This window comes from Apostichopus japonicus, chromosome 17 (genome assembly GCF_037975245.1).
Source record: "Apostichopus japonicus isolate 1M-3 chromosome 17, ASM3797524v1, whole genome shotgun sequence".
In the NCBI taxonomy this organism is placed as follows: domain Eukaryota; kingdom Metazoa; phylum Echinodermata; class Holothuroidea; order Aspidochirotida; family Stichopodidae; genus Apostichopus; species Apostichopus japonicus.
This window is the reverse complement of record NC_092577.1, coordinates 2,172,849-2,197,945: the sequence shown is the minus strand read 5'-3', so window position 1 is coordinate 2,197,945 and position 25,097 is coordinate 2,172,849. Positions and strand designations below refer to the sequence as shown.

The following is a 25,097-nucleotide window of genomic DNA, read 5'->3' as shown; positions in this document are numbered from 1 at the left end:
GGGGGCACGTGCCCCCTGGTTCCGCCGCCCTTGAATATATGTATCGATTGATACGGTATTTCATTTAATTCGACGTAGGTCGATCAACATTGCATGGATGGTGCCTAATGTCACATACCATACTTCTGTAATAGGATATACTTTGTTGGATGGTATGGTACAGCGCAACGCTATATTTAATGAAGAAAACAGTGTCGACAGAGCAAAAACTGGATTGGGGCTTTGCAGTTACAGGGTCACATCATCCCAATATGTTTGAAATCATAACGAGCGCCCTTCATAAATAAGAGCCCAGTTTAGGCCACGTCCCACTTACTCGGCGACCCCCGAAACCTGTGCCCTTTCTTGATCGAATTTCATTCACGCCGATTAATATTCCAAACAAAAGAAACTCATTTAATTTTGAACTTTATTGCTTTTTACTCCAGTATCACATTTCATCTACAATGCAAACGTTATTTTATGTCATAAGATGAAATCAAAGGTAATATCATTTAAAATATTAGGGGAGATTTTAATTTAAAAGTTTTGGATATTTTACTGAGCAGACGATGTAGATACAAAACAAACTATCCATAAATAGAAACTAAATTGATGAGATATTAAAACAAGAAGGTTTTAACAAATGAGATCAAATGAGAAGAAAGGACATATTCAATATTTGAATATAATGATAAACAAATAGGATAATATAACGCAACTATGCGATGCTTAAGAGCATAATATTATTTTATAAGACAACGGTTAAGACGTACTTGCAAAAGGTCTCGATTCAAAACTCTCGAAGGAAAAAAAAATTCCCCAACTGCGCATACGCTAAAAATTACCGCATAATTCAGCCGATGAAATAAAGTACATCCAAATACATAGTGGATGTTTCCTTCTTCCATTGTATTCAATTGTAATCGTTTTCCTTGAGGTTGGGTAGATTAAAATTGCGTTCGAACAAGTGATAACAATCTGACTTGTAAACACGGAAGTTACCGAGTCTATCAGTGCACAGTACGCGAATTTGCTGAATAAAATGACGCAGTAGTGTATTTCTTGCCAAAAGATATATGAATACTAGAATATGACTGTAAATCATACGAAATGTTGTGAAAATATGTTAATAACTTTCTTTTTTTTGATATTTGGGGTAAACACATACAGTTATCAGCAATTTTGCTGCAATTTGTTCAAGAGAAAGTAGTAATGCACAGTTTCAATCACAATTCAAATTACAATGTTTTAACATTAAGATTTCAAATCTTACCAAATAATAATCTTTTTTCTAATTTCTTCATCCCATCAAATATTGTTTACGTAATGTTAATTAAAATTTGTAATAAAGCAATAACTATGGTTGAACAATAGCAGCTTCCTCCCTTCCTTGAAACTTAACGTGGTAATACACAATGCTCGTTAACACGAGGCAAAAAGCAGTTACAAATGCCACCAAGATATAACCACCATACCCTAAGGAGAAATGAAGATGATTCTCTGGTAATTCTTCAGAGTTTCTTACATTGCGACTGCGTTTTTCACGATCTTCATCATGTACATCGACTGCCACTAGATTACTTGCCTCAAAAGCGTGATTGGCATCAAGTTCCTCTTCAATTTGTCTCTCTGCTGACTTTTTCTTTCGTCTGCCTTCATCCTTATCCTCAGCTGCATCCCCTCCTGGCGATTCCTTTGAAGTTGTCTTTGAGTTAGCGTCACCTTCTGCTGCGGATGCCTTCCCTTGCTGTTGCTTACTTCCCGATCCTTTTGAGGCGCCCTTGCATTTGTGTACCATCCAGTCTGGAATATCTCTATCTCCGAACTCCCGACAGAAGAACTGGTCGCCCCACTGTCTTTTGCTATTATGTTCCAGATAACAGAGCTCAGCACAAGATATAGCCGATTCGATTGATGCATCGAGATCTTGCTGAGCCCAAATATCCTCCAGGCATTTGGTGAAATGAGTTGAAAATAATGAATTTCCAATATCTAGACAAGATTCGTAGAAGTCTCCCTGTTTAAATATTGATGAACACTTCTCCAAAGCTTGTTCTCCAAGGGTTTGCTGTGTGAAGTCTTGGATGTGCAATGGTAATTTGACATGGTCATCTTGTTTATCACTTATGACTCTCCATGATGGTCTTTTCCAATCTGGAAAAACAAAGTCATTTTCACCGACTAGATCATGGGCCAATTGACCAGTCCCTTCATTGAAGGTCCACAGATGGATAAGGTCAGGATTGGAAGCTTGGGCAGGGAAGTACAAAGACTGACTGAGCATAGATGGGTTAGTCTCACGATTCCATACTCTCATTTCATTAATCGCGCCCTTTAGTCCTGGCAGAGTTGCATCACAACAAGAGTGACCTACAGCAAAGATGCCTCCATCATTAAAAGCCATGGAATGTAGTTCTACTGCACGAACTGTTGCAATATCATCCGTATCAAAGGTATAAACCTCAAGAATACCATGGAATGGACGCCAGACAAATGAGATGGCCTGCCATACAGACTGAGTCAACTGCAGCTTAGTTTGATGTGCAATGCCACGACTAGATATTCTGATGCCATCTTCGTCTGCAATAACAACAACAGAATCTTCTTTTGTTCCATATGACCAAAGCACACCACCATAAGTGTCGATGTTAGCAAATATTTCCAGAGTGAAACCCTCCGTGCCCCAATGCATCGGTGATGTGCTCAACTCGCTGTTACTAAAGAGGAGGTAAAAGCCCTGAAGCCCAACAGATTGGAGAAGCCATGACTTTTCATAATTAATGCCGAAGCTTATTTGATGGTGATGGACACCTGTAAAGAGGTCCACATCTTCTTGTGATGCTTCAGTCCAACAGGTCCAAGTCTCTTCTTTACTCTTTGTTTTAGACTTGCTTGCTTTCTTGCTGCTTGACTTTCCTCCAGTGTTCAGCTCAGTACAGTTTAGAGGACCAATAGACTCTACAGTCTTACATGATCCAAGGATACCATTGGTGTAGTAATCATCACAAAACTTATTTTCGCTCAGGAACTGTACATCCAAGTTCCTTCTGTTTGAAGTAATGATCAGGTCAAGTTTATATTTCTTTATCTCAACTTTGTACTGTACGGCTGTATGAACTGATATGATGAACTGACTTGTTATTTTCTTTTTCTTGTCTACTTCCACAAGTTCTTTGTCCACCCAGATGTATGGTTCTAGATTCAAGTCATCTAGTGGTGCACGTAGCATGAGCTCATGCTTGTCATGTTCAATGATGACCAGATCATAACATGTCACAAATCTATCACCCCAGCCACAGTATGAGTAGCGAATGTCAATTTTAAGGTCACCATTCATTGTGACAAGAAGTGTGTAATACCCAAGGGTGGTCAGGTAGATACCAGCTGCTTCAAAGGTGTAAAGAAAACCTCCAAGAGAAGCTCTAGGATACAAATTTTTGCGCCCTGTCATCTCATATAAGCCACCTTTTGGTACTGTGCAATCTTTACCCATCCAGTTTTCTCTACATGTTGTACAGGCATCACCTCTCAAGTTGGCATTACAGAGACAGGTCCCATCTTGACGGCATACTCCATTACCACTGCATGGACTCAAAATACCACCAGGGCAAACACGATCACAATTGACTCCGGTGAATCCAGGTTGACAGAGACATGTATCCTGATCTTCAGTGTTTCCAAATACACAAGCATCACAGTCTTCAAGATACATTTCAGGTAGCTGGAGGGTTTTCAGGAGAATGCAGTATACGTTGGGGTTATTTGCAGGAGACCGAGTGATGGCACACAAGTCAGAAACTGTCATTAGAGTTACAAAACCTTGATGCAAGTTGTTGGAAGTTGAACACATCCTCTGACAGGAGAGGAAGTAAAAGACAAGAACGTCATGTGTTAAGCCACTGCACTGGGAGGTAAACCTTGTCCAGAATAGTCTGCTGCAAACTTCTGTTATAACAGCATCAAAGGTCTCATTCATGGAATTCCTTTGAAATGGTGGATCAATGAAGAGATCCATGTCTGCACTGGAGAAGGTAAGAGATGGTCTTGGCCAAGGGTCAGAGGGGTACACCAATCTGTTGTCTGAAAGTAAGTCTGGTATTGTGGAGTCTACCACTGAATCAAATTTGTAAAGTATGAGGGGTGCAACTTCATTAATATTTGGGAAGAAACTATTGTTTTCACTTATTTGAAGGAATGCTGGTGGAATAGCTTCATCCCAAATACGGAATTCATCAATCTCTCCAAAGAAAGGGTTGTCTAGCCTGATGGTGCCATCAGATGGAGTAGGTAACCACTGTCCCAAAGACATCAATGAGTGTTCCTCCAAATAACATGCATGATGAAGCATGGCAGTGTAAGAATAAACCACCTCTCCATTTTGACAATACACTGTTAACTCTTTCCCTGAAACAACAGTTACAAGTCGATACCACATACCGACTGACAAACTAATCCCTGTGTCGTAGTAAATACCACTGACAAATATCATCACTGTTGTATCACTGATAATTGAAAAACTTGAGTTATTTCCCATGGATAGTATGACACCCCCATTTGCCTTCATCAGTATATTAAAATCAATGGTGAAATCAACCACAGTCTTTCTACCATCATTAAATGTCACAGGATTAGACCGGGCCCCAGTATTGTCAAGGAGGAGGCTATAAACACCACCAGATGGCATCAGGACTTCATGATGGAACTTGTAGTCATGAATAAATAGGCTCTCATCCACCGATACCCTCCATGTCTCTGCTACTGCAGTATTTATGTCATGTTGTGAAGTATTAGTGGGTGGTACATCCCAAAGGTCGTTGCCTGCACTACCATCACAGTTTCCAAAGAGGCCTTGCACACTTTGACAAATTTCAGGGGATACAACTGTTGAAACAGCAAGGTAGACATCGACCAGGCGCACAAAGATGGCCAAATGTGGGTCATCTCTATCTCTTAAGACCATTAATTTTTGAGAGACTACTTCGATGTACCAATGAGCGTCTATGTTGATGATTGTCCAATCAACATCCAAGATGACATCATTGTGCCACATCACAGCTGAGCTGCCCACAGTGTACGGTGCATGGATGACTAATGTATCCTCAGAGGGTAGTCTAAGTGCAATTGCATTCACACAGGTGGCATGTGTGTAACATGGTACTTGCCTGACTTGAATGGACAATGTGGAAGACACTATTAACCAGAATTCTCCGACTGCCCCAAAGTAGAAGCTGATATCGTCATATACGGTGTAATAGCAATAGGCAGATACAGTGGATGTGTAATAAACACGTTGAACATTTGTTCCACTTCCAACCCTTAATGTACAGTCCGTACCATACCAATCGTCGGAGCAAACACTGCATTGATTGTCACCATCCCAGTTTCCTTCACAAGTACATCTGCCATCCAGTTGACACAATCCATGATGGTTGCAGGGCAAAAGTTCACCGCCTGGACAAACATCACTGCAGTTCTTTCCAGTGAATCCATCATAACAAATACAGTCGTCTTGCTCTTGAAAATGAGTGAGTTCACCAAATACACAGCTCTGTCTACATTGTGTGCCAGCTCTTAGTTTTGGCGCTTCATCACAGAGAGGAAGACCAGGCCACTTGGAAATGCTCAACGCTACCTGGCAGATATCTGCAAATCCAAAAGCAATTAAATATCCATCTTCAAGATTACCAGAGGCTGCAATTGTCTCTAGACAAAGCATAAAGTAACTGTCTGAAATGCCAACTGGTAGACTACCACAATTAGAAGCTAATGGCCCATGATGCAATAATCTATCACAGAGGTTCTCTGCATTCTCCTGCAATGTTGCATTCTTGAAAATAGGACTTCCTGGGAGAGTTGATTCAGTATCTTCAGCTGTTGCATCGGAGGGCAACCATTGGCAAGTTTGCCAAGGATCACCGGGCATTACCAATTCTATACCACCAATTGAGTCACTGGCTACTTTTCCACTTCCTTCATCAAAACGCCAGTGATGACTCAATCCATCTGTATCATCTGGTATTCTTTTGTTCCACAAGGCCGGTATTTCAGCAGGGCTGATAACTCTGCTCCAAACCCTCAGGCCATCAACAGCCCCAGCAAATGATGGCATAGCATGTTGACCATTTGTATTTGAACCTGGTTGCCAGAGTCCTAGCGATAGGTGACCTGGACTCTTGAATAGGCCGGCTTGAATGATGACGTCAAAACGATTGACAACTCCTTCAGATGGAAGTAAATACAAACTTGCATCTCCATTATCTTTATACGTGAGTACAATTTTACACCACGAATTCAGCGGTGGCATCAAGTCAGTGAGGTATGATTCTTTTCCTACAAAAACAGACACTCTTCTTTGGACTGAAATTGCAAAATCGACAGTGTGAGCAAATGACAGCACCACACCATCAAGAGAAGCTGCATCTCCTGGCTTGATAAAAAATTCCAATGAAATATCTCCATCAGCTTCTCCCAATAGTAACGGATGCCTGGTGTATATCGCTGTCTCGTCGAAATACAATGTAAAGCTACTCTCTGATTGAACCCTTTCTGCAGTGTGGGGATATAAAATTATTGTGTCACATTCTGGCACCTTCCATTGGTCTACATATAATGCAACCTCCTTCTCACTAATCTCATCATGGTTGCACAAGTTTCTGAATTCAACACCGACATCTCTTGGAAACGAATGAGATGAACCGTCTGATGCAGAGGATTCCTGTATGAGACTCGGTAATGTACAGAGTCCTGATGGTAGTGGCACTAGGACATCTGGTGTGGTGGATTCATCACAACACCCTCCTACGAGCAAACCGGATGCAATACCACAAAGTTCACTAGGTACATGAGTATTTATGATAAGGTATGTTGCTTGGACTCTTATAATGGCTTGGAAGTTGTCTGGACCATAAAAGCCTATTTCTTGGAAAGAAAGTCTTACAAGTCTGTAACCTGTTTGTCCAAACTCTATGACTGAGCTCAGGTCAGTGGATTTGTTATTGATGCTTACACGAATCATTCCATCAAATGTACTTGGACCACCGAGTGTGATGTGGCCATACCCATGGGTATCATCTCCAAAACGTATACCGATGTATTTAATACAAGAATAACCATCGTAACATCGAACAAATTTAGCCTGGATTATAAGCCTAGCTTCAGATATTACAATGAGATAATATTCCCCAACAACATTGTGATAAAAATTCACTCCTGATAAAGTTGTTAGTTGTGAGAATGTGGTTACCACTGATAACCTGTCACTTATTTGCAGGGCATCCTCGGGGTACATTGATGACACCGCGCATGACTCCCCACTGAAGCCTGAGGCACATTCAGAACAATCATCCCCTCGCCAGTTGAATGGACAATTACATTGACCAGTCTCGTTGTTACATATACCCACATTATTACAAGGTGCTACTGAGCCACCAGGACAAACACTTTCACACATAGTTCCCCAGTATCCTCTGTTACAAACACATACATTAATGTCGATTCGATGTCTAGATCCAAACAAGCACATCTTGGAGCAGTCATCTCCGATCCAAACAGGGAACGGTTCATCTCCAAACTGGTTACAGAGTGACTGTGCTGGCCAGAAAGAGAGACCGAGGGTTGATTCACAGAGATCAGAGAGATCTATCACAGCTCTGACCGCAGCATCCGTGGATCCAGTCTGCAAGACGTCATCGAGGCATTGTTGATAATATCTGAGATGGACTGAATCACCAAGGGGACAGTGCCTAGAAGATACAAGATGTAAACTTGTTGGTTTGGCGGATGCATAAAATTGGAATAACTTAATTTACAATAACATCAGATGAAAGTAATGGATCGGTGGTGGCTCTCAAAACATGATTACTAGTAAGAACATATGTCTCTCTGTGTAAACTGTAAAATACTTCATTGTTTTAGCTGTATCCAGGCCTAGACAAATAAACAACCAGAAAACGAAAACTTTGAGTGGTTCCAATGCCCAAATAAACATAGTGTGGTAGGCCATACATGTTAATATACATGAACTTGTGCACACCAAAATGAAGAGGATTATCTATTGACTATTAAATGCGGCAACATGTAAAGGACGGTATCAGGAATCAGTTATCATGTTGACAAAGCATCAACCATTTAATTCACTGGTAAGGATTTTACAGTATAGAATTTTTATTCCAATTTTAATGTAGACACATAGATTGCATGATTAAAAGATATTTTCTGTTACCAATTTTGAGCTTACAAACCCCTTTGAGCTCTACAGACATTTGTTTACATGCATTATGAAATATTTGACAAGCTACAAGTCATCTGGTATACATCACAAAACAAATTGCCAGTTTGATACCAATTGAAATAAAACACGATTGAACCAATTTTGCCACCAATTGAGATAACCTGTTGAAGCTCAGAGGGCAAATCTGGCTAATGCAACTTGACTGTGCTTAAAGCAATGCTACATATCAACTTTCCTTGAACTTTCCTGGCTGACAGTATGTTCTGTTAAAGACTGATAGAGCCCCTTCACAAAACTGAATTTGACCAAAATATGTTCACCAAAATATAATCATACCATTGGAGAATTGACAGATTTATTGTAGCTTTAACTTTGGAGTTATCATGTTTAAAAGGTTTTCAAATCTTGACACCTGTTGACCACTACCTATGTCAATCATGGGGCATCTATCTACCAAGTATGACATTGATTCAACCTGTGGTTGATGAGATATTGTGTTTACATACTGTTTTTGACTATTTCATATTAAACCCACCAAGTCAGGAATATTAATCAGGTCAAAGTTGTAGCAAAGATCATATACCTACTATGTAGTTACATCACCATAACAAGTATGAACTAAATTGGACATACTGTTGACGAGATATCAACGTTTTAATAATTATATGTTAAGCCTGGTGTTCTCATTACACGAAAAATATAATTATTTTTGGAGACTAATATTCAGAGAAATGATTGACCATTATCATATTGAGATCACCAGAATAATTGTATTTTAAGTTTCTTGTACTTTTTCATAGTATTATAATCATAACGCTTCGGATGACATACATAATGAGATGTGACTAGCATTTCAGCATGACAACTGTCCAGAATTAAGACTCGATTTACCAAGACAAAGACAACTCCTCCCAGAAATCACAATTTTGTAACATTTTCTCCTGATATGAAAGGCATCATTATTCCCATAAATATGCTAGAACGTTAAAGAAATGGTCGCACATGCTTCTAAATATCAAAGTGTTTTGGTGTCGCCCTAAAGAATTTAATTCCCCTATAAAACGGTCAGTTGTAAAGTGTATCACTCTCAAAACTCTGAGAACAATTGCTTGATTGTCAAAAGTTGAAAACTACCAGGGAACCAATTTTGGTATATGCTAAAGTTTTGAGGGCATTACCCTACTGATGAGCTATTAAAGGAATGAATCCCATACGAATTGTTGTTTTTGGAATGGAAGAATCACAACAACTTTTAGCAATTTTGGTATATACTTAAGTTTGGGGCCATCACAGTTCACCTACTAAGAAAGAATCCTGTATGAATTTTATTCTTTTGGAATGGAAAAACAATTACTTTTGAAAAACTTTTAGCAATGTTGGTATATACTAAAGTTTTGGGGCCATTACTGATGACCATAAAGAAAGAGCTCCTGTATAAAGTTTATTCTTTTGGAATGGGAGGAACACTTACTTTTGAAGAGGTCCAGATTCTATGATATCACTGCAGAAGGACTTCATCCATGCTGGGGCATTTTCAGCACTTTCAGATGGAACATTTGGAGGGGTTATTGGTGGTACAGGTGCATCAGAGAGTACCCATTCTGGTCTATTAGATCCCATCATTGTTAATGGTATTTTAACCCCACCTACAGAGTCTGATGTTTCGCTTCCTGACAGTCAAGCGTAAACAGAGAGGGAAAAAAAACAATACATTGACATGTGCAAGAGAAGACTAGTACATAGATGAATATGATACATGATCTAAAGATTACATGTATGCAAAAACGAAACTTACGACAAGATAATTCCCCAGCTACGCAAGGTTGAGAGCAATGTGGAATTACCAATAGATGTGATCAAAATAGCTACATTTCATATAGGATAAAGGAAGTACCACATAGTTGTAAATTTATTGGACATTACAACCAGTTAGAACCTAGGTTCTGAACTCTCTTCTACCCAATGGGTTTCTAGGGACAGACATATTGAGTATCAGTAATGATCCCAGCCCACAAATGCATGGGCAATGGATGGGGAAAAATCATGTTTTTGTAGCTTGAGAAAAAACTCTCAGACTTGTGAAATATTAACAGGCCCCTTCCACTGACCTAAATTTTCTGTAGACTCCTTTGCTCCCTTGAACCCCAACATTTTTCAAACCCCCCCTCCTCTCTCCAGGGGTATGTAGGCACACTGGTTGAGCAGGATTGACTTAGAGTACAATTAGCTTAAGGTAGAGAGAGTTGTTGTTAATGTTCTTACCTTCACCCTCATCAAAACTCCAGTGGTAGTTAAGACCCTCAGAGGGTGCAGGCAGTGTGGTGCTTAGAGAAAGGACAGCATTGGTATCAAAGTACCTGTAAGGAAGAGACAAATTTTAAGCTGAGTTAACAATTGAGCTGGCCAGTTGCCTGTCTGTCACGCAGTTCATTCAATCGCTGTATAACTGCCTGACATAACATGAAATCCAACAATTGAGCTTCTCAAAATGTTGTTAATTACTTAACTCTACCATGCAATATTTAATAAGCATGATCATATTACTGTAAGTGATCTTATATACATAATATACACTCTTGATTAAGCATTGAATTTATGTACATAGCACTGCAATAACTCAAATTCACTTCACTAGCTACTAAATGCTACCCAATTAACCTCTACAACAGGGGAGGAAAATTACAACCCATGCAGGATTTAATGTGGACAAATCAGTTTGACACTCTGTGGTTGTGAAGACATGTTAGCTCTACTATAATGGTAAGATACATACTGCATACATTAGGAAAATTTCACCCAGTTTCACCACATTGAGGGAGGCATTTCCTTAAACTTCACACAGGAGATACAAAGTCACTCAGACTGGGTCCTAGCATGCCTGGTGCTTTAATTACACTCACTGTTTCCACAAATGATCCATCACGTGCCTCTCCTGAGTACTGTTGCTCAGAAGGGACATTAAAATATAATTTTTTGGAAATCTTTGGCTTTTGTCACTGGCTCTGTTTCCTCAGCTGGTGAGTGAACAAATTGTGCCCGATTCTGCTGCCCTCTGAGGAGAATCCTAAATCCTCAAATACACATAACATATATGTGATCATTGCTCACCTTTCCCATACTCTGACATTATCTAAAGTACCGATGAATGATCCAGCAGGTACCGATCCTGAACCCAATGGAGGTGGCAACCAAACTCCAAACCCTAAGCTGCCATTTTCTGGAAAGATATCTCCAGTGGCCTGCCAAGTCCTCCGTATCAGTCGGCTCTCTGGGTCGATGACATAGACGTCTAGGAGTAGGGTAGTTCTGTCAAAGACGAGGCAAAGTTGCTGCCAGGCATCTGGAGTGACCACCAAGTCGGTCTCAAACGTGACGTCATTGAAATGCAAAGAGAAGTAGCCGGTCACTGTCGATAGACTGAATGTGAATTGATAGCTGTAGGATAGAACAGTCCCACCACATCCTTGCCCACACGTCTTGACGTAAAATGCTATCGTGGTGAACTGTGTGGCTGACAAGGTGACTTGATCTGCCACAGCAGTGGCATCGATGAAATGTAAGCCATAACCACCTGATGGTGAGTTGTATCCGGGGTCACTCCCATAGAAGATCACCTCCGATGGGTCGCTCAATTGACTATCTTTCGTTGCATCGTGAACACCCAGAATGCTACCGTAGTTGGAACCACTCTTTGAAGACACTTGAGAGATTTCCGAGCAAAATGTTGAACAGGTTCCGCATAAACCAAGCTCGATGTTGCAACACTCAGATTTTGAAATGCTTACGTCAACATTTATGGTAGATGCCATAACAGTTACAGATATGTTGGTATTTAAAGACACAAATTGGTATTCTGTCAAAGAGGATCTCTCCAAAGTTAGTATATTATCCAGCTGATACATCTCATCAAGCGGTTCTCGTTGTCCATTGATGTGAACCAGTGACTGATAATTTAGATTGTGTCGAATGGTAACGCCGACACCCTCAAGAGCAAACGCAACTGCATCATAATTGATGACCGAACTGTCTTCCCTCCGATGACTCATCTGCACATGTATATCAGAGATTAGAGTTTTTAATTTGTTATCACTGCAAAAACTGTTCCTAAACCACGCTTGAAGACATATGGCTACAGAAGCTTCGAATACTCTGGCTCTTTTCTCTGGAACAATTTATTAGATCACATTCGAACATGCTCTAAACTTTCTACATTCAAAAGTCTACCCATCTTTTCACTTGTTCTTTTGTAAATTAATCTGTTTTCTTTGAAAAGTGCCTTGAGCAGTGGCTTTGTCTCCTAATTTGGCGCTATATAAGTCTCCATTATTATTATTAGTAAAAACCTTTCATATCATACAGATCTCTAAAGCTTTCTCTTATAGAAATATCTCTATTGAAAAAAGTAGGCTTGTATTTCATATTGTGAGTTCTTGAATTTGCTAGAAACAATTAGATACCAATTTAGTATGAAAAGCTATTATATTGGCTTTTCAACCTGTCCACTGAAATATGTCACATAGTCATTAGAGATACTACCTGAAGCAGCAGTTTAGCAGTGTATAATTGCAAAATAATTTACCAACCGAAATTAAATCACTCAAAACTAACATTGCAAATCATCCAAGTATTAAGAGACCTTCCTAGAGTGTTGAACCAAACAAACGTTACTTTAATACCGGTTAATACAAATTTATTCTCAAAGGTTTGTCACCCAGACAATTTTCACATTAAGTGCTTAATATCATGTATAAGAATCAAACTAACATATTGGATACAAAAAAATTGGCCTCATTTTTGGACACGAAACTTGACATGTAAAACAAAGAAAAGTAGTACAATGTATAAATGAGTTTTTACTTTCCAAAAATACCTAAACTTTACCAAAATAAATGAAAGTGTTGCTTTAAATCAGCTTTGAATTTAAAACCTATTGATACAAATAAAATCAGTGCTGGTAATTGATGTCTTACCTGAATGTCTACTTTAGAGTTGTCCGTAATTCTATAGATGCCCTCGTTCTTCATGTGGTAGGTAGCTCCTTCAAAGTTAGTGATGGATGTAGCTCTCACGGAACAAGTTACAATGTCTGACTCTGGCGGTAGATCAACCATGGAGGTTGAACATTCCTCACCAAACCATCCTAAAGTGCAGGACCCACAACTGTTGTCGCCTCTCCATTGCTCATAGCACATGCATTCACCAGATTCCTGTTGGCAGTCTCCATGACCGTTACATGGTGTTCCATCTTCATCATTTGAGGGACATGTCCGATCGCATTCCTTGCCCCAATAACCATTGAAGCAACGACACGATCCATCTGTATAGACACCGTAACTGCATCTTTTGCTGCAATCTCCTCCGCCGTATCCAAATTGGTAGTGACTTGGAAAGACATCGCAGAGACCTCTTCCTGGCCATTCACTGAGATCTAGCAGGGTCTGACATTCATAGGAGAACGAGAGCGCCACATCCATACCGAGATGGACCTGGTTTGTAATTGAGATGGTAGACAAACATTCATGGTAGGCATTCTCCAACACGCTCTGTAATCCCTTACAAGCATCAAAGACAGGACCTGATCTTAGCAATGCATCGCAGGTCTCTCTGGCTGACTCTTCAACTTCTGGGGAACTAAACTCAACAGATACGATAAATTCAATGTCGGACAGTATTGGTGGTGTAACTGGGATGTCCGATAGTTGCCATGAAGGTGCTATGTTAACATCAGATGCTAAGAGGATATCAGTCCTGCTGACGACATCCACAGCAGAGAATCCCTTTCCTGTATCTAAGGACCAAATTCCTATAATAGATGGTCTTGGGTTTATCACTTGACTGGTCCAGCTGTTGACAACTTCCGTGGGTGAGAGTGCACGGTTCCAAACGACAAGCTGATCCATGACACCCGCAAAGCCACCTTCACCTGGTGGCTCAAATGTACCATTTGTTGGAGCCCTCCATGTTCCAAGGCCAACACTCCCACCAGATGCCAGTACATTGACAATCAGGGGATAATGTCGCACACTCACAATGTCATCATCCACACAGTAGAAAGTCACATTTCCCAGGACATGGTCGACCACTAACGTAATCTGCATCCACGTATTTGTATTCGCAACCACTTGAGTGTCGTGCATCGCCCATCCTACATGGACATTAAACGTGCTGGATGGTCCTACTGTTACAGCCATGACGTTGGTTGCACTATATGACAAAAGTGTTCCTTGAGGTTGTCCAAGATATTTACAGTAGACTTGAAGAGTACCAGAACTGCCACCACTAAAACTTTCAGGAGCGAACGGTAATGTCGTTGCACCGCTGCCATCGAAACGAAGTCCAAAGCCACCTGCAGTTGGAGAAGCCATGGTTGAATGGCCTTTAAAAGTTCTTCCTTGTAATTCTCTGAAAATGATACTTTCATTTTCAGGGATCTTATATCCTTCGCAATACCTAACTATGGTGTTTCGGCTGATACCATGGTAGCTTTTGTACAAAACCAGGCCATAGTTCCTCAATACACACTCTGGTTCATTCAGTGGATCTGCACAACTGCTCGTCTCAATGTTTGTCGTTCCACACAAGCCAAAAGTGGTGTACTTCACTTGGACAGTCAGCTGGACTCGAAAATACACTCCTTGCGTCTGAAGGTCCATTTGGAAATTTGAAGGTCCTGAAATAGTGTATACTCCTGCATTTGGTGCTGATAGCTGGTAGTCACCTATCAAAATTGCATCCATTGAAACAATAGTACCGTCTAACAAAACCAGAGGCTGTTTGTCTAAGGTCTGGGGAGCCTGCATGACAAGTTCATTGCTCTTGGTTTTCAGTGCAATAGCTGTTGTGCAGGCCTGCTGGTTGTTGCACCTCAATTGACGAATTTGAACTTCAGTCCCTGTTGACGGATCCTGATAGAAAGTAAAATCCCCAATTTCTCTAAAATCAAAATGGGATCCATCAAAAAGGGTAAAGTAGCCATTGCCTGAGACACCACAGAATGGGACGGTCTGCAGGGATGATGTGTACGCCATGAGTGAGCAGTCTCGTCCTATCCAATCTGGAGTGCATGCAGTGCAACCCTCGACTGCATTCCAATTGAACTCGCACTGACAGCTTCCAGACTCCTGAGAGCATGTTCCATGGTTGTTACATGGGGATGAAGATCCACCCATGCAAATGTTTGAGCACTGGGTTCCCCAGAAACCTCTAGAGCACTGGCATCTTTGAGCGGATGAGCTGGTATCACTGAAGATGCATTCAATGTCACAGTTTGCTCCTTTCCAAACAGGGAAGTATATATCTGGGAAGTACTGGCATAGATGTCGCCCAGGCCATGATCCGGAATAGTCGTTTCTGATGTGACAGTAATCAGCCAGTGCAAGGGCAATTGATAAAGAGCTGTATTTACTCTCTGAGAAGAATGAGTCCCTGATGCAAGCATAATAGAGGTAATCCATTTGCAGTTGGTCGAGACCACAGGCATCCCAAGTTGGATTGGTTCTAAGCAAAGACTCACAGAATGTCGTATCGTACTGTGGAGTTGTGATGGAATAAACGGGAGGCAGCCTTGAGATGTCCCGGTGTGAGAAATGCCATGTAGGATGTACGGTCATCCATGGTAACTTTTGGATGACCATACGTACATTGTGTACTAGATCAAATACATGAGTGCCATCACCTTCATCGAATTTCCAAAGTCCTCCAAGATCAGGGTAAGTCGCGGGAACATTCACAAAGTTGGTAGCATCTATGTCTTCAAGTGTGAAATCTCTACGCCAGATGCGAATTTCATCGAGGGTCCCATAAAATCGATCCTGTGTGGGCATTACTCCACCCTCTGTTCCTGGTAGCCATTGTCCGATGGACAAGTAACCTCCAGGAGTAAAGATATCTATGCCTACACTAAATCTATGGCTGGCACTAAGTACTTCCAAGTCAGGATGGACTGCCCATACTCTCAGTTGGTGAGAGGTCCTACCCCAGGTCAGAACCAGTCTATTCCAAATACCAACCTCAACTATTAAATGTGTATCCCAAACATCAGATCCAATTTGCACTTTCAGGGTTCCATTAAAGAAAATGGTAAAGTCTAGTACATGACTGTATGATAAAAGTACTCCTTTGTTGCTGTGGACTATGACATAGAGGTCAAAAGTTATATCTGTGTTACCCTCTAAGACATGCTCAATGGGGTCTGATGACAAGTACCCACCATTAGTTTCAATGCAATGTCCAGCTCCAGTTAAGTTTCTGTACTCTTGGTAACTACTATTGAGGAATATTGGGTCAAAGAGGCTAGCACCAGCATCTACACGCCATGTATTTGCAGCTATGAGAACATCATTAAAGATGTCATCTGTGATATTCCCATTGCAGGTTCCACAAAGTCCCACAGACTTCTGACAGGAAATTGACGGTGAAAGGTGGAAAATGAGACTGAAAGATCTCTCCAGCACTCTTAAGGAAATTGAAGCATCCAACTCACTGATTGCTATCTCATATGATAAAGTGCTTGTGTGCTTAATAGTCATATGGCCAGTATCATATGAAACATTCTCCAATTGAAGAGAGCTTCCATTCTCCCAGAACATCGCTTGGCTATTGCTGGTGTGTCCTGACCTTACGACTAACACATCCATCCCATACCTTACTGCAAAGGCTACCAAACATGATGACTGGTTGTAACAGGGAATGATTCTTGCTTGGACCTCAAAATCCTGGCTGGTATCGGATAACACCTGATATTCACCAATTTCCTTGAAGTCATACATAGCTCCATCAAAGTTGGTCACATGACCTTGCCCATAAACAAGACAGAATGGGTTATTGTTAATGATGGGTTCAGAAGGAAAGACAGTTGAACAGTCACCTCCCGTCCAGTTGCCACTGCACTCAAAACAGTCACTCTCATATGTCCATGCTGGATCACAGGTACACTCTCCACTTGTTACATTACAAGCACCCCTTCCATTACATGGGTTATCTGCTCCTCCTGGGCACTCTGCTACACAGCTTGAACCCCAATAACCATGGTAACAATAACATTCACCAGTCGCTGTATCAAAGGCACCAGACATGCAGGCTCCTGTTGGACATCCAAGGTCTCGGAAGAGTTGAGAATCTGTGATATTGGTGCAGAGTTCTTCAAGAGGTGAATACTCAAGGTCAAGGGAGTTCTGACAGTAGATTGAATACTGTCCAAGAGATGGGTAACCAGCCGATAAATCATTTTCTGCAACAATACTCCAGACACATGAATCTTGGAAAAACTGTGCATTACTTAGGCTTAGAGTTTCACAGTCTGAGTAAACGGTATTGTTAAAGATTAGATTTTCACACCAGATCACTGCATCAGACCAGAGTACTTCTCCAGTCAGTTGATCATAAACTCTCTCCTCAAAGCTGAATTCTATTGGCTGATATGCAGCTATCGGTGCTCCTGCAACAACCCATGTTGGACTCTTGTCAGATGCAAACTTCAATGCCTGATGACTGATAAAGTCATAGGTTACATCACCTTTGCCTTCACTAAATTTCCAGACTGCTGCAAGTTGAGACAGCTCAGACTGCACGTTCATTTCACTGTTTCTCCAAATCTCTGAAATGGTGAATGAACGAGTCCACACTTTGACCTCATCAATGAACCCAACGAATACACCATCTACAAGACTTTCTCCATCAGAATGATCCCATGCACCTAACTTTAGCACTCCTTCCTCAAATGACAGCAATCTCGCGATGGAGAAGGAGGATTCACTCAAATATCCTTGTTCGTCCACACCAGTAACAGTCAATCTTCTCTCATCATGATGGTATTGGACAGAGATAAATACCCATTGGTTAAGACTTGGAATAATATCTGTCTGATAAACCTCACCATCAATGATGACTGCCAACATATGATCTAAGACGACTGCAAAGTCAGAAGTTTTGCTGGAGATACCTATCAGAGTACCTTCTCTGACATATGTTTGAAAGTAGAATTCGACGGTCACATCTGACCCTGCTGGAATTGATCCACTGTCCAATGGGTCACTGGTGCAGGAAGAATCATTGAAGAACAAAGCAAGCCCTCCTGGGGTAATGGTTCGTACCTCTTCTGGCATGAGACCTAATTTAGAGTCGGCATTTGCTGCGAGACGGTTCCGGTTGATGTATTCGTTGTTGATGTAAGAGTAAGAGGCATCTGCCGAAGGATCGATGGTCAGACAATCACCACAAATTCCTGATGATACCAGAGGACGGTCAGTTATGAAGAGATGAACGTCTAATGACACGTCCTGGATCACTACTTCTGCACTTCTCCCTTCAGGACCAAACAGTCTGTATCCTTGTGCTGTTTCATTCAAAATGAAACCAGACTTGAATTCCATCCCAGTGCCCATTCTCCAGTCCAAATCCACAGCCTCATCATCGACAAATAAGTATTGGTCTCCATCGAGATCATCTCGAGGGATGTTCACTGTAATGTTTCCATCGGATATCCTGAACCAAACCGATGCGATACAGTAGTGATCATGTCCGCAGGGGACTTGACGGATAAACACGGCAAGGTCTTCCATCTCACTGAGAATAAACTCACCGTATGTATCTATGCTGAAGGCGGCTCCAAGGTATGAAATGTATTGGCCATGACCAAAGGTTGAACAGGCAAAACTATCCAGGTTTGGTAAATCAGTCAGAACAACATTGCAGCGTTCTCCGACCCACCCATCGTTGCAGTCCCTGCAGACATTGCTTTCATTTGTGTACAGAGGACAGGTACAGTCACCATCTGAAGAACAAACACCAACTCCACCGCATGGGTCGCTGGCACCACCATCACATTCCACCTCACAAGTTGTGCCAACATAACCATCATAACACTGGCAAATGCCATCATAGTTCCATTCATATCCTGAAATACAAGGAATTTCACAAGTTGGACCAATCCACCTCGGGAAATGTCTCGATCCAAACGTCCTGCAGAGTTCTTGAGCAGGCCAGCCTTGTACCTCTGACAGTACTTGACAATCATCTGCATATGCTAGAGCAACCTCCATCGCAGCATCCTTCCCAACGTGTAAAGCATGTGACAAACATTGTTGATAATAGAATTCACCGATGTTAAGCGAGTTACAAACATCACTGAGCTGGCCAGTAAATATCACATCTTCACAGAAGCTTACAATATCCTCGTCGACAGAATCCTCACTGAAACTAAGATACAAGGATTCAGTTGATTGTGTAGCCGATCGACTGACGGCAGCGGTTGAGAAGGTCCACAAGGGTTGCCCCCACGGTTTAACTGAAAGGTGAATAGGGGTGAGTGAGACAGCATCATATGTAATAACTCCTTGACCTTCATTGAAGTTCCAGTAATGTGCAAGGTCTCTGGCAGATGATGCATCTACATCCAAACCTAAGTAACTTTGTAATTCTGACGCAGTAGAAAAACGTTTCCATATCTTGAACTCTTCCAACCATCCAATAAATCCTGGGTACATCTTTGGACCTTCATAATTTTCAGGAGGGTACCACTGACCGAGAACCAGATGTCCACCGGATGGTAATGGGCTCTCTGGTAGCAGAACATCCTCAGTCTGCCAGTCTGTTGTAGATTTGAAGATGAAGATCCGTAGTCGCTTCATTCCTTCTTGCCAAGCTAACGCAATGCGGTACCAAACCTTTGTCTCCATATAGAGATCAGTGTCGTATGTGACCTTCTGGTAAGTGATGGTTAATAATGAGGAACAAACCGCCATTGCGAACGCATCTGATTTGACGTACGAAAAGACGGCTTGGCAATCGTCATGGATACGGTCTAGCTTCATATCAAATTCTATGGTAAAGTCTGTTTCATGGATAGTATTAATGACAGAAGATTCAGCATGAGAATCTTCAAAATGCAGAGCATAGCTAGCCTTGGAATTCTTGATTTCTCTTACTTCCTGATACTGGCCGTAACCATAAACAAACAGGGATGACTGCATGTTAGTTACTGACCATCCCTGGCCAAACACTTCATGAATCTGAGTTTGAGTTATGCTTGCATCATGGGTAGAGATATTTTGACATGAAGCTGCAATCTCACCATCCAGACAGAGAACCTGGCCATTTCGTAGTTGAAAGTCATTTAAGGAGTTTAGATCACAGGAACTTAACAGTCCACCAGATTTGCTACAAATGCTCTCCACAGCCTGCATTTGGATGTCTAGATAGCGCCCTCTAATGTAGATGTCAAAGATAATGGCACCGGTCAGTTCCAGTCTATAGTGGTCATACCCACGTCTTGAAAGGTAAAAACCAAAACCGATATTCTTAGCAGGCCAGACATTCACTTCTTCCCCGTCAATCCAAGCATACCCATGGAGTTCTTTATCGGTGTAACCGCCATGAATGACCACTGTTGTGGTACCTTTCACTCTCACAGCAACAGCACTTATGCAGGTAACATCGCTTCCAGCAAAACACTGTACCATTCTGATGTGTGTTTCAATGTCGAATCCTGTGAACAATATGTACTCTTCTTCCCCAAAGAAGCTGTACTTAGTTCCATCAAAGGTGTGGAACTGTCCTTGTCCATAGGCACGGCCATGGTGGAAGTTATTTGAGATCAGGGGCTCGCTACTGTACAGGGAACAATCAGTGCCTGCCATCATATCCTCGCACGTGTTACAAATACCATCCTGTATCACTCCGATATAACAGGTACAGTTTCCAGTGACAGAGTTACAAATACCGTTGCCATAGCATGGGTTACTGGCACCTCCTGGACATTCAAACTCACATTCAGGTCCCCAGAATCCATAGAGACATTTACAGTAGCCAGTGCTGGTCATGTTAACAAGTGTATCCTGCAACAAAATGAAGCCAAAAAACAAATTCAGTCACAGACTGTGAAGTCAAACCGCATCGCATCTGACACTATTACAAACGAGCTATCATGAAACATAAAATTCATGTCAAGCCTATAACTTTATGGGCTGCAGTATTTGTATATTTGAATCCTAAAAAAGGTTTACAAAATCACATTCAGTCTTCATTTACCGATGTTCTTCAATTGTAAATGCCTAAGAATAATTGTTTAAGCTTTACCAACACTAAATATAACCTTGGAAAGCAAATTTTAGACTCAAAGAATACCTGAAGTTGTCTTGTCTCATCTCCTGTACATAGTAAGGTCACCTTAGTCGGTAATTTTGTACTGATACGTTGATTGGCAAGCGTGTAAGCCAGAGTCCATGACAACGATTGGTTTGTAAAACTGAAAGAAATCAACAATTAAATGTCTTGAAACAACCGCTGGTGTTGTCATGGTAATGTCTGTCACCAGGAAAATACACAGGCATATAATATATATATATATGTATACTTATTTCCTTTCCTATCAGACTGAATTTCATGGTACAGTTATGGTTAATAACAGCAGCTGAATTTCAATGTGATGCTATCCAATGAGATGTACACTGTCAAAAATAGAAGCTGCAAATGAAAAAGATGTTCACAGACCTTTTATGTGAAACTGTTCGACCATTGTGTGAAACTGCATGGAACACAAGAATGTATCCTACACAGTCTGGCTGCAGGAGCTGCAGCCCCCTCGGCCCACTACTTTTTGACACAGTGTCTAAAAGTGTTCATCATAACAAACTATAATAATCATAATTTATTCTTATATAGCGCTTTACATCAAAGGAATGATCTCAAAGCACTTCACAGAATCGCATAAAATAATACAACTTAAAAAAAATAAATAAATAAAAAAAAAATAATACAGCTTAAAAAAATTATAACAGCCTAAAAATATTGCATCCTAAGAATCACAGAAATAAATAACTAAACAATAATTATTGAAAACAATAAAATTCAGAAATTAAAGACGAAAGCAATAAAATATGACTATCACTGAATCATACTTGTGATCACAATTAGGAGCAAACGATTTAGTATTCTTTATTTTGTACATCAAAATATGTGACTTTTTAATGTGATGATTGTTATCAATACTGTAATTTACAGCACAAAAGATACCCACCTGACAGACAATATGCTTTCATTACTCTAACTACAAGCATAACAGATACCCCACCTGACATACAATATGCTTTCATTACTCTAACGACAAGCATAAAAGATACCCACCTGACAGACAATATGCTTGCATTACTCTAACTACAAGCATAAAAGATATCCACCTGACAGACAATATGCTTTCATTACTCTAACGACAAGCATAAAAGATACCCACCTGACAGACAATATGCTTTCATTACTCTAACTACAAGCATAACAGATACCCACCTGACATACAATATGCTTTCATTACTCTAACGACAAGCATAAAAGATACCCACCTGACAGCGAATATGCTTGCATTTCTCTAACTACAAGCATAAAAGATATCCACCTGACAGACAATATGCTTTCATTACTCTAACGACAAGCATAAAAGATACCCATCTGACAGACAATATGCTTTCATTACTCTAGCTACAAGCATAAAAGCTACCCACCTGACAGACAATATGCTTACATTACTCTAACCACAAGCATAAAAGATACCCACCTGACAGCGAATATGCTTTCATTACTCTAACTACAATCATAAAAGATACCCACCTGACAGAGAATATGCTTTCATTACTCTAACTACAAGCATAAAAGATACCCACCTGACAGCGAATATGCTTTCATTACTCGAACTACAAGCATAAAAGATACCCACCTGACAGACAATATGCTTTCATTACTCTAACAACAAGCATAAAAGATACCCACCTGACAGAAAATATGCTTTCATGCCTTCCAGGTTGGAACTTTGTTGGCTGGCCAAGATCATCTTCTACATTGAAGAAATTATCTCCTCCAGTGGATATATAGATGTTGTGATCATTCTCGTTAGTATATCCGTACCAAGCCACACCAGGGTTACCATCTGCTGGTGGAACTACGCATTGTAAATATGGAATGAGTGGAGCCCGTCCACCTCCTCCATCTTTAGGGTCTAAAGCGTACTGTCCTTGTCCAGGTGTGCATCGAATGGAACAATCACCAACATAGCCTGTTAGTGAAAGAAGTGGAAGGAAATGATGATGATGGACTATTATTTATTATTATTATTTACCAAACATTAAAAATTACCAATATAGCGCTCTTGAACATGCTTAAGCATGTTCAAGAGCGCTTTACAATGACAACAAAATGACAAAACCCTTTAAAATATGAATATGAAGAATTAAATTGACAAAGCTTAAATATTAATATAAAAAAATATATATACGAAGGAATGATTTGAAAAATAATATAGATTTACAGTGAAATTCCTAAAAAAGAAAAAAAAGTGAGTTTTAAGTAAATTTAAGTAACAAAATAACAAAACCCCTTAAAATATGAATACGAACAATAAAATGGATGCAGCTTGAATATTAATATAACAATATATACTACATAAAAATACATACAAATATATACTACATATAGACTACATATAGAATATACACTACCACCTGTTAACCAGATATGGACCGAAGGACCCAAGCAGCAATAATAGTCCCACTGCAAAAGTGATCTCTATCGATGCTTAATTCATTGGTGGGTTATATTCTTGCAATAATATCAACTTATATGAACATTGTAATAATGGATTTAAAACTATTAACAATGAGGTGAGAAATCTAATATAACTATCAACAACGTTTGCTGTCTCTGGTTTTTAAAAAGTAAAACGACGGCTCTATAGAGGCATTCAGAAGTGCAATATTTCACAATTTTTTACAGGTTTGGTCTTCTTCGTTCATGCAGATAGGGTGGCAAAATTGTCTCACTTGGAGAGGTTTCTCAGACATGTGGGCATGTTTTATGCTGACATTTCTGTTCCCGGGACTGACATTTCACAGTATTATCTGATCGAATAGAGTCCACACCATCAGCATCGACACAATACATTCGGTTACTTATTAACAACATATATGACACTAAAATCAAAAGTGTCTTAGGGTAACTTACAGCAGCTTAGTTTGTACAGACTGAAAAAAGATGACTAATTGTTTCTGGTTTAGGACTAGCTGGAAAATTCTACACTGTGCAACCTAAGAGGAAACAGAATCCGATGGAACACACCGTCATCGCATTGGGTTACGTTAAAATGATTACATATTGATTACGTATATGCTCACATGATTACATATATATGAAAATGATTACGTATATATGCTCACATGCCAGAAGAGACAAGCATCTTTCTATTATTGTTAAGAATCTACTTACCAACGGCACACTCCACACAGAATGGAAGAGCAAACCCTTCCAGACATTGGTCACATATTTGTCCCGTCCAAAAGCCTTGCTCATCATCTGTAGAGCATTCGCAAACATCCCCGCCGGGTTCTGTAGCCATCCCATTAATACATGGCACACTGCATGAGTCATTCCAGCCAATGTACCCTGGCAGACAACTTTCACAGTCATCACCACTGAACCGAGACAGGCAACGATCGCATGATGTACCAGTGTAACCATGGTTACAAACACATTCAGGATAATCTCCAATCAGCTTGCAGCTTCCTATTCAAAGCGGAGGGCAAAAGAATATGCAATGCTGAGTCTACTATAGACGACCTTTCAATTTCTTTAACATCCATTATGCATATCGGTATAATTGATATTTTTGTACAATTGATATATTAAAATATTGGTATATTGATATATTGGTGAACTGAATTACACAGACCCAGGTTCATTTACATATGAAAGAATGCATCTTCTGATTACTATATATAATTAGTTTCCCTACAGCAGATGAGAACATATGTCAGTGGTGGAATAATTTTAGTTGAAAGAAATGCAAAATCTGAGGATTAGTATTAAATCAAATATATTTCTTAACATAAAGGAATATCTTAAAGCA

General features: G+C 40.4%; 1 protein-coding gene across 1 annotated transcript in view; it reads right to left on the bottom strand.

The window, feature by feature from the left end:
• Window positions 1–391: 391 nt before the first annotated feature.
• The window catches only part of LOC139984518 (uncharacterized), a 135,909-nt gene continuing 111,203 nt past the window's right edge, over window positions 392–25,097 (bottom strand). Inside the window, exons 88-95 of the mRNA XM_071998434.1 lie at window positions 24,458–24,754; window positions 22,970–23,252; window positions 21,335–21,455; window positions 13,183–21,045; window positions 11,321–12,258; window positions 10,475–10,569; window positions 9,684–9,882; window positions 392–7,724 (exon numbers count right to left, since the gene is read on the bottom strand). Coding sequence (XP_071854535.1) covers window positions 1,340–7,724; window positions 9,684–9,882; window positions 10,475–10,569; window positions 11,321–12,258; window positions 13,183–21,045; window positions 21,335–21,455; window positions 22,970–23,252; window positions 24,458–24,754 — 16,181 coding nt within the window. The 3' untranslated portion in view covers window positions 392–1,339. The remainder of the gene's footprint in view (window positions 7,725–9,683; window positions 9,883–10,474; window positions 10,570–11,320; window positions 12,259–13,182; window positions 21,046–21,334; window positions 21,456–22,969; window positions 23,253–24,457; window positions 24,755–25,097) is intronic.